The following is a 17,647-nucleotide window of genomic DNA, read 5'->3' on the forward strand; positions in this document are numbered from 1 at the left end:
TGGGATAGTAGATTGATATAGGCTAGTGATGTTGCTGTTCGTTACTCTTCTTGTTGGCTGAGGAACAGCAAATATGGACAGGTATTCTAACGTCTTCAAAGTGTGCATCAGAATTTCTGTCATTCTGAGCACCGTGGGTGGACGCCCTAATCAGGGTACACATCCAATGTATATGTGTCGGTACTTTTCTCAAATGCTGCCAGCGCCACATTTTCCTAACGGAAACCCTGGTGTGTGTGTTAATATGGAGCGTATTGTATGTGTTGCATGTGGTACATATGTATGATGCATGTGTCCATGTTCAAAAAAGGAGGTCTGTGTGTTTTATGCTGTGTGTGTGTGTGTACACATTTGTGTGTGTGTGTTTGTCCTGGGGGCAGCACTGTAACAGAGGGTAATGGTGCTGTTAGTGTGTGTAATGTGATTCTGTCTGTGAGCTTGGCTCAGGCGGAGTAGTACAGAGTATATGGGAACAGTGGTAGAGATTGAGTTAGGCCTCTGCTACTGGGGGTGGGAGACCCTCAATTAAGTAATTACAGACATTTTTAACAAAGTCTCTCACTACAGCAGCACTGTCTCTCTATTTTACTCTGTCTGTCTCTCTATGTCTCTCTTTCACTCCCTCTCTCTTTCTGTCTCTCATTTATTTCCCTCTCTCGCCACCTCCTCCCATCTCAGTTTGTCTTTCATTGTCCCTCTCCCTCTCTGTCTCTCAGTCCACTATCTCAACCATAAAAAGGGTCCTTTGATTATATTGTCAACAAACACACACTCTATCCCCCCTCCCTCCCCCACACACACACACACGCACACACACACACACACACACACACACACACACACACACACACACACACACACACACACACACACACACACACACACACACACACACACACACACACACACACACACACACACACACACACACACATTGAGAGAGCGCTTGGAGCAGCTGAGTACTCCTGAGTTGAATAGAGTCTTTCATGTTGTGGCAGACAGACAGGGGAGAGAGAGAGGCAGTGAGTGACCTGCCAGTATCCAGCAGGTGTTTTGTTTTTTGACCTGGCTGGGCCCAACTCATCTCCAGCTCTTCACAGCTCCCTGCTATCTGCCCAGGTGTGAGCTATTGGGTGGCTCTATTGTGACCCTGTATGTTTGATCTTTATTGGCATGTGTGTGTGTGTGTGTGTGTGTGTGTGTGTGTGTGTGTGTGTGTGTGTGTGTGTGTGTGCGTGCGTGCGTGCGTGCGTGCGTGCGTGCGTGCGTGCGTGTGTGTGTGTGTGTGGGGGTTTATGTTTATTTGTGTGCGTGTGAGTGTGTGTGCACGTGCCTGTTTTCACATGTGTTTGTGTGTGAAAGTTTGTGCTAGTGCTCATGCATATGTATGTATGTATGTTCGTGGGTTGAGTTGTGTTTGGTCACTAGAGAAGCAGTCAAGTCCGGGACTGTCACCAGAACAATCTCTGTCTGGTTTCCTCAGGATGGCAGGATGTCAATAGGGCTGAGACAGAAACCACAACAATTCTCAGCAAGAAGCTTTCTCACTGTCTGTGTGCCATCAAGTCACAGCCTTAGCATGTATTTGTCTGTGGTCTATGGATTACTGTGTGTATGTGAGTGTGTACGAGCAAGATTCCAAAGACTTGATACTTTTTGTAAAGAATTGTGTGTACTCTTGTGTACATCTTACAGTCATTTTTTTCGACTGTGCCTTTTTTTTTAACAAAGTGCTTTGTTAAAGGACAGCGTAGCCTAGTGGTTAGAGCGTTGGACTAGTAACCAGAAGGTTGCGAGTTCAAACCCCCGAGCTGACAAGGTACAAATCTGTCGTTCTGCACCTGAACAGGCAGTTAACCCACTGTTCCCAGGCTGTCATTGAAAATAAGAATGTGTTCTTAACTGACTTGCCTGGTTAAATAAAGGTAAAATAAAAAAATAATAAAATATCATTTGAGTATTTTCAAAGTATCGAGGGTGAGTTGTGTTGGAGTGGACTGAAGTGCATGGTTGCATAACCCCTAAATCACAGCCCAGTCAAACTGTGAGATGACCAAAGTAATGAATCTGCTTAACTCAAAGAAGTAGCCCACTTCACATCAGCACCGCCAAATAGTGTGCCTTTGTGTAAATAGTACATGTATAAACAGGTTTATATAGTCTGAAAGAATGGAATCCGTCAAATAAAAAACTAGAATCACTGGTAATCATGACCTAAATTGTTACCTAACTTGTTACGTGTCTTTGTGTGTACTGAGCACTCTGCCTGTCTCCCACAGCTGACCCTCCTGAAGAACCTGACCGTGGCCAATCAGTGGGCTCTGAAGCTACCAGCCGGCGAATCAGTGCACCACATTATGACCTTTGACCCCATAGACAGGAACTACCTCTACCTTATGACTTCTCACCATGTAAGGCTGTGGGGATCAATACTTTCATCCATCAACTAGACTCAGTTAGACTGATTCATGTTCTTACTGACAATGGCATTGGTTTAGTTTGTTTCTTTGACATGCCTTTCATTTATGCATTTTCCTGGTTTTTCCTAGGGAGTAGTCATATTTTTTTAGGAAAAACAGATGTTATTTAGCAGTTATTACAAGTTTCTGAATAAGTGATATTATATCCATTCACTTCACATCAGATAAATACATTCAGAGATAACCATTTTCAAGAGGTGATATAAGCAGTCTGTTTTCCCTTTTGATTTGACAAACCAAATAATGCTAGATGAGCGAATATGCATTGCCTTGTCAGACGTTTTAGGAGAATGTGGTGGCCCCTTGTCTAAAAGTGTTGTATGTTAAATAATGCACAAAGGTTATGAGTCAACCGTGCAAATTGTATGTAGAAGTGGGTCTGCAACCGGAAAAATTGGTGTGAGAGAATGAATGTGCTTCCTGTAAACAGAGAAATACGTACCTATTCAACATGGTAATATATTAGACAAAGAGTGAGAAAGGCACCTTGCATGTGTGTGAAAGCCAGACGACATGCTATGCTTAATAAACATGATAAGACCTAACCATGTATGACAGTGTGTAAATGCACAAAACATGCTAAAAGAGATGAGGTGTGAATAATATACTGTATTATGTACAGTGTTTTGAGTGTCTGTATGTGTGCTTCTGTCAATAGCTCCTGAGGGTAAAGGTAGCAGCATGTAGCCAGTACAGAACATGCAGTGACTGTCTGGGGGCCGGCGATGCACACTGTGGCTGGTGCACACTGGAGAGCAGGTAAGAACCACGGCCACCCATGTAAACCAATCAATCAATCCTCAGTTTAGTAAGGTGCAGTCGTCTAATAGTATAACATGTTATATTAGTGATACAAGGAGTTTTAGGAGATTGAGAGAAGAGGGACTGTGAGAGAGCTGACGATTGATGTTAGAGGGGGGAGGAGTTTAGTGAGGAGGGACTGTGAGAGAGCTGACGATTGATGTTAGAGGGGGGAGGAGTTTAGTGAGGAGGAACTGTGAGAGAGCTGATGATTGATGTTAAGAGGGGTGAGGAGTTTAGTGAGGAGGGACTGTGAGAGAGCCGATGATTGATGTTAAGAGGGGTGAGGAGTTTAGTGAGGAGGGACTGTGTAGTTTCCTGTAAGATTACTGTAAGAAGTGGTGTTGGAGTACGAGTTTTATGGTAATTGCTATGAAAGGACTTAGAGTATAGCATTATGAATGTGGGTCTGTCTGGGATGTTGGTCTTTCTCTCTCTCTCTGTCTCTCTATCTGTATCTCTCGCTCTATATCTCTGTGTCTGAGGGCTGTGTTGGTTATGGCTGGGTGATAAAAGCAGATCAACAGATGAGATGGGGGTTAGTGATGTGTGCTGGGCTGCGCTGGTTGACTGGGGATCTGGCACAGCTAACATGGCCAGGGGGCACCGAGGGAGGGAGTGAGGAAGGGAGGGAGAGAGAGAGACTGGTGTTTAATTAATGTAACAGACTAACACTGTCTGTCCATCTTAAATCTCTCTCACACCTCTCTTTATTTATATGTCTCCTATTTATTTCTCTCGCTCCCTGTCTGACATTCCTTTTTTATTTAGTAACTGTTAGTTACTATTTTCTTTTTGTCTCATTTGCTCTCATTCTCTATTTGGCTCTAGTCATCCTTCTCTCGTTGGGTTCCCTTCTCCTCTCGTTGTCTCTTTGGGCTCTGTCTTCTTCCCTTGCTGTTATCCCCCTGTCTCTCTCTCTCTACCTCTACAAAAGCCTGTTGATTGTGATGATAATGGTGGTGGGAGGGAGAGTGCACACTGGCTCCTTTGACAAGAAAATGTCAAAGTGTGTATCTGTGCGCATGTCTGTGTGACTTTGTGCCTGTGTTTGGGTGTGTATGCATATGTGTCTCTGTGTCTCTGAGTATGTCTGAGTGTGTGTGTGCGCGCTTTTCTATGTGGCTCTTTGTATGTGTGCGTGTCTTTGTCTGTGTTCGTGTATATGTCTGTGTGAGTGAATGAGTGAATGTGTGTGTGTGTGTGTGTGTGTGTGTGTGTGTGTGTGTGTGTGTGTGTGTGTGTGTGTGTGTGTGTGTGTGTGTGTGTGTGTGTGTGTGTGTGTGTGTGTGTGTGTGTGTGTGTGTGTGTGTGTGTGTGTGTGTGTGTGTGTGTGCGCTTTTCTATGTGGCTCTTTGTATGTGTGTGTGTGTGTATATGTGTGTGTGTGTGTGTGTGTGTGTGTGTGTGTGTGTGTGTGTGTGTGTGTGTGTGTGTGTGTGTGTGTGTGTGTGTGTGTGTGTGTGTGTGTGTGTGTGTGTGTGTTTGCGCTTTTCTACGAGGCTCTTTGTATGTGTGCGTGTCTTTGTCTGTGTTTTGTGTGTGTGTGTGTGTGTGTGTGTGCACTTTTCTGTGGCTCTATGTATGTGTGTGTCTTTGTCTGTGTTCGTGTATGTGTGTGTGTGCGTGTCTTTGTCTGTGTCTGTGTTCAGGTGGTGTGTGTGTGTGTGTGTGTGTGTGTGTGTGTGTGTGTGTGTGTGCGTGCGTGCGTGCGTGCGTGCGTGCGTGTGTGCGTGCGTGTGTGTGTGTGTGTGTGTGTGTGCGTGCCTGTGAGAGTCCTGGGTACTGAACTCATGAGTGTGTGTGTAGTGGTGTGTTTGGGCGCTCACTCTGGACTGCTGCTGGTGATATGCTCCAGGGCTGGAGGGCAGATTGATCCAGGAAGGGGGGCTGTTCTCAGGGCATCAGGGGTCGGTGTCTGGGGGTGGAGGGTCCTCTCCGTCACCTCTCTGACACACACACACTCAAACATACTGGGTGCTGGAGGATTATCTCATCACTAAATAATCTTCTCCTGTCTGTGTGTGTGTGTCAGCACTGTGTCTATATGCCTTTGTATCATGTGGCTTTCTCTCTGTTTAAGTGTCTGTGTTTTACAGTAGGCATGTGTGTTATTCTGCCTGTCATTATGCATTTTTGTCTACTGTATGTCTCTGTGAGTGCTTGTATGTGGTCAAATGTAAAGTATGTGTGCATGCATGTGTCTTAGTGTCTGTATCTGTGTATATTACAGTATATTTCTCGGTGTTGGGTTTTTGCTGTCTGTGATTGTGTTTCTGTGTCTGTCTGTCTGTCTGTCTGTCTGTCTGTCTGTCTGTCTGTCTGTCTGTCTGTCTGTCTGTCTGTCTGTCTGTCTGTCTGTCTGTCTGTCTCTGTCTGTCGGTCTGTCTGTCTCTGTATATCTGTCTGTGTGTGTGTGTGGGGGGGGTCTGCATACTGTATGTTTCTATGTGTGAGAGAGATCTATGTTTTAAGATGTTTAACATTCTTCTTATCAGAACTTATCTTCCTTTTCACCTGCCATACACACTTGACTTATTCCACATTTTTTTTGTGTTGCAGCCTGAATTCAAAATCGATTCAATGGATTTTATCCTCTCACCCATCTACACACAATACCCCCATAATGACAAAGTGACAACATGTTTTAAGAATTTATAAAAAATGCAATACAGAAATATCTCATTTACAGACACTATATAAACAGAAGTATGCGGGCACCCCTTCAAATGAGTGGATGCGGCTATTTCAGCCACACCCGTTGCTGATAGGTGTATAAAATCGAGCACACAGCCATGCAATCTCCATACACAAAAACTGAAGAGCTCAGTGACTTTCAATGTGGCACTGTCATAGGATGCCACCTTTCCAACAAGTTAATTTGTCAAATTTCTGCCCTCCTAGAGCTGTCCCGGTCAACTGTAAGTGCTACTGTAGGAGAAAAATCGGCTCAGCCGCGAAGTGGTAGTCCACACAAGCTCACAGAACGGGACTACCGAGGTGCTGAAGCGCGTAGAGTGTAATAAATAGTCTGTCCTTGGTTGCAACACTCACTACCGAGTCCCAAACTGCCTCTGGAAGCAACGTCAGCACAATAACTGTTCGTCAGGAGCTTCATGAAATTGGTTTCCATGGCCTAGCAACCGCACACAAGCCTGAGATCACTATGCACAATGCCAAGAGTCGGCTGGAGTGGTGTAAATCTCTCCGCCATTGGACTCTCAAAGCATGTGTTTTCAAGCTCTGTCAAGTTCATTGTTTATAATTGCAAGACAGACATTTTCATGTCTTGCCATATATTTTCAAGCTATTTTAAATCAAAACTGTAACTTGGCCACTCAGGAACATTCACTGTCTTCTTGGTAAGCAACTCCAGTGTAGATTTTTTCTTCTTTTTACGTTATTGCCCTGCTGAAAGGTGAATTCCTCATCCAGTGTCTGGTGGAAAGCAGACTGAAACAGGTTCGTCTAGGCCTGTGCTTAGCTCCATCCCATATATTTTTTATCCTGAAAAACTCCCATTCCTTAACAATTACCGGCATACCCCATAACATGATGTAGCCACCACTATTCTTGAAAATATGAGTTGTACTAAGTAATGTGTTGTAATGGATTTGCCCCAAACATAACTATTTTACCTTTATTTAACTAGGCAAGTCAGTTATTAAGAACACATTTTTATTTTCAATGACGGCCTAGGAACAGTGGGTTAACTGCCCGTTCAGGGGCAGAACGACAGATTTGTACCTTGTCAGCTCAGGGGTTTGAACTTGCTGTCCCCAGTCCACCTGACTGTGCTGCTGCTCCAGTTTCAACTTTTCTGCCTTGTTATTATTCGACCATGCTGGTCATTTATGAACATTTGAACATCTTGGCCATGTTCTGTTATAATCTCCACCCGGCACAGCCAGAAGAGGACTGGCCATAGCCTGGTTCCTCTCTAGGTTTCTTCCTAGGTTTTGGCCTTTCTAGGGAGTTTTTCCTAGCCACCGTGCTTCTACACCTGCATTGCTTGCTGTTTGGGGTTTTAGGCTGGGTTTCTGTACAGCACTTTGAGATATCAGCTGATGTACGAAGGGCTATATAAATAAAATTTGATTGATTGATTGATTGACTTGCAACCTTACGGTTACTTGTCCAACGCTCTAGCCACTAGGCTACCCTACTCTGTCATTAGGTTAGTATTGTGGAGTAACTACAATGTTGTTGATCCATCCTCAGTTTTCTCCTATCACAGACATTAAACTCTGTAACTGTGTAACTGTGTAACTGTGTTACTTTCTTCATGGTGAAATCACTGAGCTGTTTCCTTCCTCTCCGGCATCTGAGTTAGGAAGTACGCCTGTATCTTTGTAGTGACTAGGTGTATTGATACACCATCCAAAGTGTAATTAATAACTTCACCATGCTGAAAGGGATATTAATGTCAGATTTTTTTTTTTTTTACACATCTACCAATAAGTGCCCGTTTTATTAATTTGTAACATTTTTGAAAAATATATAATTCTATTTTGACCTTATGGGGTATTGTGTGTAGGCCAGTGGAAAAAGTATTATCCATTTTAAATTCAGGCTGTAACAACAACAAGTCAAGGGGTGTGAATCCTTTCTGAAGGCAATATATTTGGTACATTTGCTTAAAACTCTTGTAAGCAAAGAAATCTAAACAGATCATCAAAATGGCTCATTTTTCAATACTCAAAGCACATTCTCAATTGACTGAGTACAACAAACAAATTCACAAAGTCACTTGTTCACTGCACCAAATCGCTCTTTCAATTTGGATACATATTCAATCTAAGTATATGCTTTTAAAAATGCACTATTCACTTTACTTTTGATATGATTTTCTTGTCATTTGTCAATACAATTAACTATCACTTAATCTGCTCAAAACTGATAACTACAAATTATTAGGAACACCTTGTCTTTCCATGACATGACCAGGTGAATCCAAGGGTGGAAGCTATGTTCCCTTATTGATGTCACCTATTACATACATTTCAATCAGTGTAGATGAAGGGGAGGAGACAGGTGAAGTGCCTTTGAACAGATTATGGTAGTAGGTGCCAGGCGCAGCAGTTTGAGTGTCAAGAAAAACTGCTGGGTTTTTGACACTCAACAGTATCCCGTTTGTAAAAGAATGGTCCAGCACCCAAAGGACATCCAGACAACTTGACACAATTGTGGGAAGCATTGGAGTCAACATGGGCCAGCATCCCTGTGGAATGCTTTCAACACCTTGTAGTCCATGCTCTGTCGAATTGAAGCTGTTCTGAGGGCAAAAGGGGGTGCAACTCAATATTAGGAAGGTGTATTTCTAGATGAAACAATGATTAAGTTTGGTGAAAAAGTGACTGTATGTTTTTTATGTGTTGTACTTATTCTATTGAACATGTACTTACAGGTTTGAAACAACCACCTGTTTGATGATCTGTTTTGAATTGTGTACTATGAATTGTGAAATTTTACCACATACTTGTGAAATTGCACTAAAGCTATGCAAAAACTGTAAGGAGTAGCATGTTACCATTTAAAACATGCCTGCTTTAGCAAAGTAGTTGACAGGTGATGACAGGCTGCTGTTGTGGGTGTGGATGTATTTGAGAGAGAGCTGTTTTTGTATCTACTTATGTACACCATGACCACTGTGAGTGTGGTAGAGTTGACAGAGAAGGCGTGAATGGATTTTTAGAAACAATTTCAAAACAGTGAGAACTTTTCCTGAGCAGCCCCTGGAGTAAACATTTAGGCTCTATTTTCGACTGGCTGCGTGTAACGATTGTCTTCCTCTTCCGATGAGGAATAAGATGGATCGGACCAATGCGCAGGGTGGTAAGTGTTCATGTTATATTTATTAGAACAGAAACACAAAACAAAATAACAAAGAGAGTGAAATGAAAACGAAACAGTCCTGTAAGGTACAGCAACACAAAACAGAAAACAACTACCCACAAATCATAGTGGGAAAACAGGCTGCCTAAGTATGGTTCTCAATCAGAGACAACGATTGACAGCTGCCTCTGATTGGGAACCATACCAGGCCAAACACAGAAATACAAAACCTAGAATACACAACATAGAATGCCCACCCCAACTCACGCCCTGGCCAAACTAAAACAGAGACATAAAAAAGGAACTAAGGTCAGGACGTGACACTGCGTTAGTATCAAACGCACATTAGTTTGCAAGTTTCATGTAAAAACTGACGCCCTGGCATTTGGTTTGGCCTTTCACCTGTCTTTTATCAGCTTATTTGCACTCAGATGGGCAGGGTGTAAATATGTGAGGTGTGTCCTTAAAAATATGATGCAAAGTGTTAATTTCAGGCAGTGCTGATAGGAATATTTAAGACCAACCAAAAGATGGTTTTAACAGTAATGCAGTTTGTTATGGCATTAATCTTGACAGCGAAAACTGCATTACCGTTAAAACCATCTTTTGGTTGGTCTTAAATATTCCTATCAGCACTGCCTGAAATTAACACTTTGCATCATCCAGCCGTGATGCACACTGCCCATATGCGCATGGAACAAGAGTAGGCAAGAAACATAAAAAATATATATATATTTTGTCCCATTTCAATTTATTTGATCAGAAACCAAGCATAGCCTCCCCTCCTCTCAATTAAGGCTCTTTTTTTTGTCTGTGTAAAGGGTTTAGCTCTTGAGACTGCTTGGAAATACATCTTATTCACCAAAGCTTTATTAAAATATCAAGTTAGAGAGGAGTAAAATAGTGAGCTGACATTCCTTTTTTATCTATGTATTGTAGACAAGCCTACATTATTTTAACCATACCCATCATGAAACGAGAGATGAGAACCTATGTGAATACTGGTGAACCTCGTATTTAGAAGTGATCTGTAACCTGTAAAAAGAGCTTGTTTTCTGTTTCATATGTTCAAAATCCAATCCCTCCCTCAGGCCTACTATAACGAAGGCTGGTTCAACAGCAACGCCTGCCATTTATCCTGGTGGTTTTATGATATCAGTACATTTATATGTATTTATTGTTGTTGTCGTTGGATGGTGACAACATCCGTGGCGCGCTTGCAATGCAACTTCTGGAGGTTTGTGAATTGCGATCTGATCTGTAAAATGTTTCCGAATATGTTCATAAAACATGGGCCTATTTGGGACCAGTATAACAGGGAGTGGACATCCTCCCTTTCTATTTATATTGGATCTTGGTGCATACTGTGAAACATTTGGATGTGTGTAAAACCCTCCGTAGTCTCCATTGTTTAATATCATATGCCCATGGGGGTAAAATATGATGCCTGTAAATGTGACATAGCCTATTGAAAACAAGTTGCTGTTTTGTTTAGAATTTGATTGGAATTATTCATTCTCTTTTTAGGCCTTATCAATCTTACTGACAATATTTGGCATGTCCATGCTCAGCCATAATGCAATTTACAGTAAGCCTAGCCCCTAAATCTGTGTGATTGCTATTGACGCCACAAATTTACTTTGAACACAACACAAGGTGGACTGAAAATGGGTTCAAATTGACGTATTTATCAAATATAGGTCTATATTTTGTTATTTATTTTCTGTAAACCATTTAACAAGCTATAACGGTCTAACATTGGAATTGGAGTTGATTCCAAGGCAGTACATAAAAACGTAAATACACAACTTGAAGCAGCCACATATTTTGCCATGGAGCACATTCTGATTGGCCAGTGAAGGGCCAAGAGGCTTGACACACCCACAACTTGGTTATTCATCAAAACCCAGCCCTTTCCCACCAATGCCAGCAAGTGCATCGATCATTTTGAAAGTGAAAATAGCAAAAATATTTCTGGCACACCCCTGAACCTGCACGTAGACTTACCATTGCAGGTAAGGTTTGTTCAAATAGAGCCCGTACTCTTTAGAAAGGGAAGTAAGAAAAGTCCATTCTGATGCCATCCTGGGTTAGACAGAGGTGAATGACTCACTGGTCACTGAGTTACTGTCTGACTTTCCTGCTCAGCATCATTGGCTTGTCTCTCTGTGTGTGTTAAAATATTGTTTATGTGTGTTTGTTGGTTTCTTTAGGCTTCAATGTGTGGTGTTCTTTTGTTTTAGGTGTTTGTGTGTTCCAGAGAGGCTATTAAGTTTGTCGAGACTGCTTGTGTTTTATGTGTTTGAGGTTGTTGCGTGTGTGTTTGTGTGTGTGTGTGTAGGGATTTTTGTGGGATTGCAGAGCCATTCTATTCTATTCTTAGAAGAGTAGCTGACCTCATGGTCCTTCCTGGTCCCTTAGCGCCAGTAGGACTAAAATCTGGACATTCACGCACCCACGCAGCGATACACACATACACACAGATGCACATTTAAATGCATACACACATCCACTCATTCGCTCACACACCCATTTTAGAACAGACTTGTTAAAGTGTCAGAGGAAAGTATGGGTGCCAAAGTCATTACATGGTGATTCTAACTTCTAACTGCTGTTCTACGGCTTGTGGCGCCTCCAGACTAGTTAATCTATAGTTTAAGGTCATTGTGTCCTTGTTTTATATTGCGCTGCAGGAGTACTAGCTGTGCTCTGTGCTTAGGGACTTGTGAAGTTTATTAGTCAAACAGTAGTCATAATATGAGCCCACCCTGCTTGATAAGCTCCCACTTTCTCACAGTCACACACACACACACACACACACACACACACACACACACACACACACACACACACACACACACACACACACACACACACACACACACACATACACACACATGAATGACATGGCCTGGTAGCTCCTTAATTGAATTAAATGGCCTCTGATCCTGATGCCGGAGGGTTTAGGTTGTGATGGGAACATGTTTGACACCAAGTCAAACAGTGTGTTGTGTGTGTTGACCTGACTGACTGACAGCCCAGACCTTTCATGTGACACAATGAGATGAGTCTGATACGCAACTCTATGGGAAACCAACCAGCCCACTAAACGCTGCATTGAGATTTAATGAGGGCAGAAATCAAAATATGTCCGCTCTCTGCAATGAGAGGAGAGCAGATGTAGTGGAAACACTGACTAAACAGAGTTTGCAATGTGGAGCTCTGTTGCTACTAGGTCCATAGAGGATGCTGGGAGCTCATTTAAGAAGCTCTGCTAGACAGTAGTTTGGCTATGAATAACTTTCATGATGTGTTTTCCCACTGGGCACACACTGGTTGAATCAATGCTGTTTCCACGTAATTTCAACGTGGAATAGATGTTGAATTGACATCTGTACCGAGTGGGAGCTCACTATGAAATATATTATAAGATTATAAACATAAATTACTAGAATAATTGGCTCCAATTTAAACGTATTTAATCATGTACACAATGTCTTTATATGTGCCCCGTGTGCAGGTGTTCCATCCAGAGGGAGTGTGCCTGGGGGCCTCTGGCGCGCTCCTGGATCGGGATGGGCGAAGGTCCCCAGCAGTGCCCCTCCATGACCCTCACCCCCCCAGAGATCAGCCTGTCCACTGACATCAAGGTACCATACATTACATCATAACTGTTTTTATGTGTCATCAGGTGTATGTAAGTTCAAACATTGTTAAGTGAATCATGTGAAGTGCCAAGTTATTATTTTAAGAATTGAGTTGTTACGTTTAATATTTCTCAAGTGTGCAGTACCAGTCTAAAGTTTGGACACACCTACTCATTCAAGGGTTTTTCTTTATTTTTTACTGTTTTTACTATTTTACATCAAAACTGTGAAATAACACATATGAAATCATGTAGTAACCAAAATAGTTTTAATCAAATAAAAATATATTTTATATTTGAGATTCTTCAAAGTAGCCACCCTTTGCCTTGATGACAGCTTTGCACACTCTTAGCATTCTCAACCAGCTTCACCTGGAATGTTTTTTCAAGGTGGCTACTTTAAAGAATAAAAAATATGAAATATATTTTGATTTGTTTGACACTTTTTTGGTTACTACATGATTCAAAATGTGTTATTTCATAGTTTTGATGTATTCACTATTATTCTACAATGTAGAAAATAGTCAAAATAAAGACAACCCTTGAATAAGTAGGTGTGTCCAAACTTTTGACTGGTACTGTGTGTACAGTAGGTACATTATGAGTGTCAGACACAGCATTGTGTGGGGTATGTAGGTCAGGTTGGCTGTGATAGCTCCAGCAGCTGTCCAATCCCAAGTCATCACTCAGGACCACAGGAAGCTGGGCCCACTGCCGTCTCCCCAAACAGGAAGCAGCAAGCAGGAAAGAGGAAGTCAGCGCCACAGCCAGGAAATGATCAATTCCAGACAATAGAGTGTAAAGTGTAGCATGTTACCATATGTCACTGGCCTCTCCAACTACTATATCTACAGCTATGTCATCTTCCTCTCCGTCTGTCGCTCTCACTCTTCACCCCCCCTTGTCTCCCCCTCTTCCTCCCCCTCTGTTTTTCTCCCACATATTGAAATGAGATCAGTGAGATTGACAGACAACGAAGTGTGATGTTTGGATGCAAGTTTGCTATGCCATCTGTCTTTTGGAGACATGTAGATTTCTCTTTCCCTCTCTCTACTTTCCTGCATCCCCTAACCCTTCTTTCTCTCCACCAGGATGTGGGGATTCTGATAAACGGCAGTGTCCCTGATCTGGTTGGTTCGCGGGTGGAATGTGACTATGGATTGGGTGTTGCCACGGCAGCCACGGTGCACCTGGACTACGGCCCAGCCCAGATTCAGACCTGCCCCCTACTACCTCGGGAGAGGTACCCCAACATCCCCCCTGGCAGAGGTAAGGGCTACTTATACTACTGGTAGAACACTAGTTTGATTTCATCCTGTTTCATCACTGCTGATCTTGACATATGCTGAGACATTTCCATGTTATATGTTGTTGTGCCAGATCACTTGACTGTTCCCGTGGCGATAAAGGTGAACGGCACATCCGTGGTTTCCGGGAGCTTCGTCATCTATGATTGCGAGAGGACAGGAGCAATACACACGAAAACTGCGTGAGTGTTTTCAAGTCTGAGTCATCTAGGGTTTCTTTTACATTCGTTTATCCATCTTATAGTTTTAACCACTAACACTATTTCCAGATCTTCTTAAGTTAAACCCAGTTACAAGACACACACACGCTGACACACACTTCCAATCTGCACTGTCTCTGTTTACCCCGGATCCACAAATCTACCTCAAATGTAGCCTAAATAGCAGGTTCATAACTGTGAAATTTGAGACATGCAATCAGCCCTGTCCCTGAGCAGAGTTCTTTGCCAAGTCACTTGCATCACTCAAATGTCGGCCAAATGTCATCTATAGTCTCACTGGAATTCTCTCACCACACATGCAGGGTAGGGGTGGCAGGGTAGCCTAGTGGTTAGAGTGTTGGAATAGTGACCGGAAGGTTGCAAATCCCTGAGCTGACAAGGTACAAATCTGTCGTTCTGCCCCTGAACAGGCAGTTAACCCACTGTTCCTAGGCCGTCATTGAAAATAAGAATTTGTTCTTGACTGACTTGCCTAGTTAAATAAAGGTAAAATAAATCAAATGCAGCTTAAGGCTGGAAGGGTGGCAGACAGGGGTGTATACACCCCAAAAATTTGAGGGGGCACAAAGTCTGTGATGATGGGTGGGGGGTGGTCCTAAATTGGAGAATTTTGCATTTTTCAAAGACTTTTCCTGCAATGTAGAGCCCTAATCATTATGATTAATCCTATGTAAAAATTGTGTCTATTGTTCTGCATATCTAAGCATACCTCTTGAGTTGCCTGTATCCTCCTGACTTGTGTTAAAGAAACTAAGTATGCTTCTCTGCATGTCTATTAAAATCTGGATAAAAGATTTCAAAGAATGGGAGTCTTATTCAGTATATGTAGTTATTGCTTACCTGCTAAGATAGTTAGACAAGCTAGCTACACTAACTTGATTGATAGCCTGAAATGGCTTCTTGGTAGCTAGTTATGAGGTTGGAAGATTGGGAACCTATCTGGGCTAGCTAAAGCCAACTTCATAATATGTCTAGGTGTCTAGTAGTATTAAAGAGAAACAACAACACAAAATATTATATATACAGTACCAGTCAAAAGTTTGGACACACCTACACATTCCAGAAGTTTTCTTTATTTTTACTATTTTCTACATTGTAGAATAATAGTGACGACATCAAAACTATGAAATAACACACATGGAATCATTTAGTAACCAAAAAGTGTGAAACAAATCTAAATATATTTTATATTTGAGATTCTTCAAAGCTGATGACAGCTTTGCACACTTGGAATTCTCTTAACCAGCTTATTTTTTTAATTTTGTATTTATTTAACCTTTATTTAACTAGGCAAGTCAGTTAAGAACAAATTCTTATTTACAATGACAGCCAACCAAAAGGCAAAATGCCTCCTGCGGGGATGGGGGCCTGGGATAAAAAATAAATACAAATTAAATAAAATATATATATATATTAATACAATTAAAATTAAAAAGGTAAACAAAATGTATACATAAATAAATAAATGCAATATAAATATAGGACAAAACACACATCACAACAAGAGAGACAACACAACACTACATAAGGAGAGAACTATAAGACAACAACATAGCAAGGCAGCAACACATGAAAACACAGCATTGTAGCAACACAACATAACAACAATATGGTAGCAATACAACATGGTAGCAGCACAAAAGAAGGTACAAATATTATTGGGCACAAAGGTCAAGAAGGTAGAGACAACAATACTCGCACCAAGCAGCCACAACTGTCAGTAAGAGTATCCATGATTTAGTCTTTGAAGACATTGAGATAAAACTGTCCAGTCTGAGTGTTTGTTGCAGCTCGTTCCAGTCGCTAGCTGCAGCGAACTGAAAAGAGCAGCGACCCAGGGATGTGTGTTCTTCGGGGACCTTTAACAGAATGTGACTGACAGAACGGGTGTTGTATGTGGAGGATGAGGGCTGCAGTAGATATCTCAGATAGGGGGGAGTGAGGCCTAAGAGGGTTTTATAAATAAGCATCAACCAGTGGGTCTTGTGACGGGTATACAGATATGACCAGTTTAAAGGGGCATAGAGTGCAGTGATGTGTCCTATAAGGAGCATTGGTGGCAAATCTGATGGCCGAATGGTAAAGAACATCCCACAAGGTATGACTCCAAACACCCAGAAAAGGCTACTCTCCTCGATGTTATCCTCACAAATAATCCTGATAGGTATCAGTCTGCTCCCTCTCTGCTGGTCTAACCCCAAGAAGTTCTGGAAAACAGTTCAAGACCTGGAGAATAAACCCTCCTCCTCATAGCTGCCCATGTCCCATGATGTGGTTGATACTGACAAGAAGCACATGGCTGAGCTCTTTAATCACCACTTTTTTAAGTCAGGATTCCTATTTGACTCAGCCATGCCTCCTTGCTCATCCAACATTTCCTCATCTCCCACCCCTTCTAATGCGACTCTCCCTGATGCTTCTCCCTTTTTCCCCCTGCCCCACTACAAAGTTTCTCCTTGCAGGCAGTAAGTATTCAGACCCTTTGCTTTGAGACTTGAAGTTCAGGTGCATCCTGTTTCCATTGATCATCCTTGACATGTTTCCACAACTTAATTCAATTGATTGGATATGCTTTGGAAAGGTACAAACCTGTTTCTATAAGGTACCACATTTGACAGTGCAAGTCAGAGCAAAAACCAAGCCATGAGGTTGAAGGAATTGTCCGTAGAGTCCCGAGACAGGATTGTGTCCAGGCACAGATTTGGAGAAGGGTACCAAAAATGTCTGCAGCAGTGAAGGTCCTCAAGAACACAGTGGCCTCATCATTCTTAAATGGAAGAAGATAATAACCACCAAGACTCTTCCTAGAGCTGGCCGCCCAGCCAAACTGAGCAATCGGGGGAGAAGGGCCTTAGTCAGGGAGGTGACCAAGAACCCAATGGTCACTCTGACAGAGCTCCAGATTTCCTCTGTGGAGATGAGAGAAACTTCCAGAAGGACAACCATCTATGCAGAACTCCACCAATCAGGCCTTTATGATGGAATGGCTAGACAGAAGCCACTCCTCAGTAAAAGCACATGACAGCCCGCTTGGAGTTTGCCAAAACGCACCTAAAGACTCTCAGACCATGAAAAACGAGATTCTCTGGTCTGATGAAACCAAGCTTGAACTCTTTGGCCTGAATGCCAAGCATCACATCTGGAGTAAACCTGGCACCATCCCTACGGTGAAGCACAGTGGTGGCAGCATCATGCTGTGGGGATGTTTTTCAGCTGCAGGGACTGAGAAACTATTAAGAATTGAGGGAAAGATCAACGGAGCAAAGATCCTTGATGAAAGCCTGCTCCAGAGCGCTCAGGACCTCAGACTGGGGCAAAGGTTCACCTTCCAACAGGTCAATGACCCTAAGCACACAG

At 42.4% G+C, this 17,647-nt stretch overlaps 1 protein-coding gene across 1 annotated transcript in view; it reads left to right on the forward strand.

The window, feature by feature from the left end:
- Positions 1-17,647, forward strand: part of LOC118361418 (plexin-D1) — a 108,059-nt gene that overhangs the window by 6,056 nt on the left and 84,356 nt on the right. The window contains exons 3-7 of the mRNA XM_035741355.2: positions 2,280-2,411; positions 3,139-3,239; positions 12,637-12,766; positions 13,854-14,031; positions 14,143-14,251. Of these exons, the coding sequence (XP_035597248.2) occupies positions 2,280-2,411; positions 3,139-3,239; positions 12,637-12,766; positions 13,854-14,031; positions 14,143-14,251 (650 nt within the window). The remainder of the gene's footprint in view (positions 1-2,279; positions 2,412-3,138; positions 3,240-12,636; positions 12,767-13,853; positions 14,032-14,142; positions 14,252-17,647) is intronic.

The sequence above is a fragment of the Oncorhynchus keta genome, unplaced genomic scaffold (genome assembly GCF_023373465.1).
Source record: "Oncorhynchus keta strain PuntledgeMale-10-30-2019 unplaced genomic scaffold, Oket_V2 Un_scaffold_584_pilon_pilon, whole genome shotgun sequence".
Classification (NCBI taxonomy): Eukaryota; Metazoa; Chordata; class Actinopteri; order Salmoniformes; family Salmonidae; genus Oncorhynchus; species Oncorhynchus keta.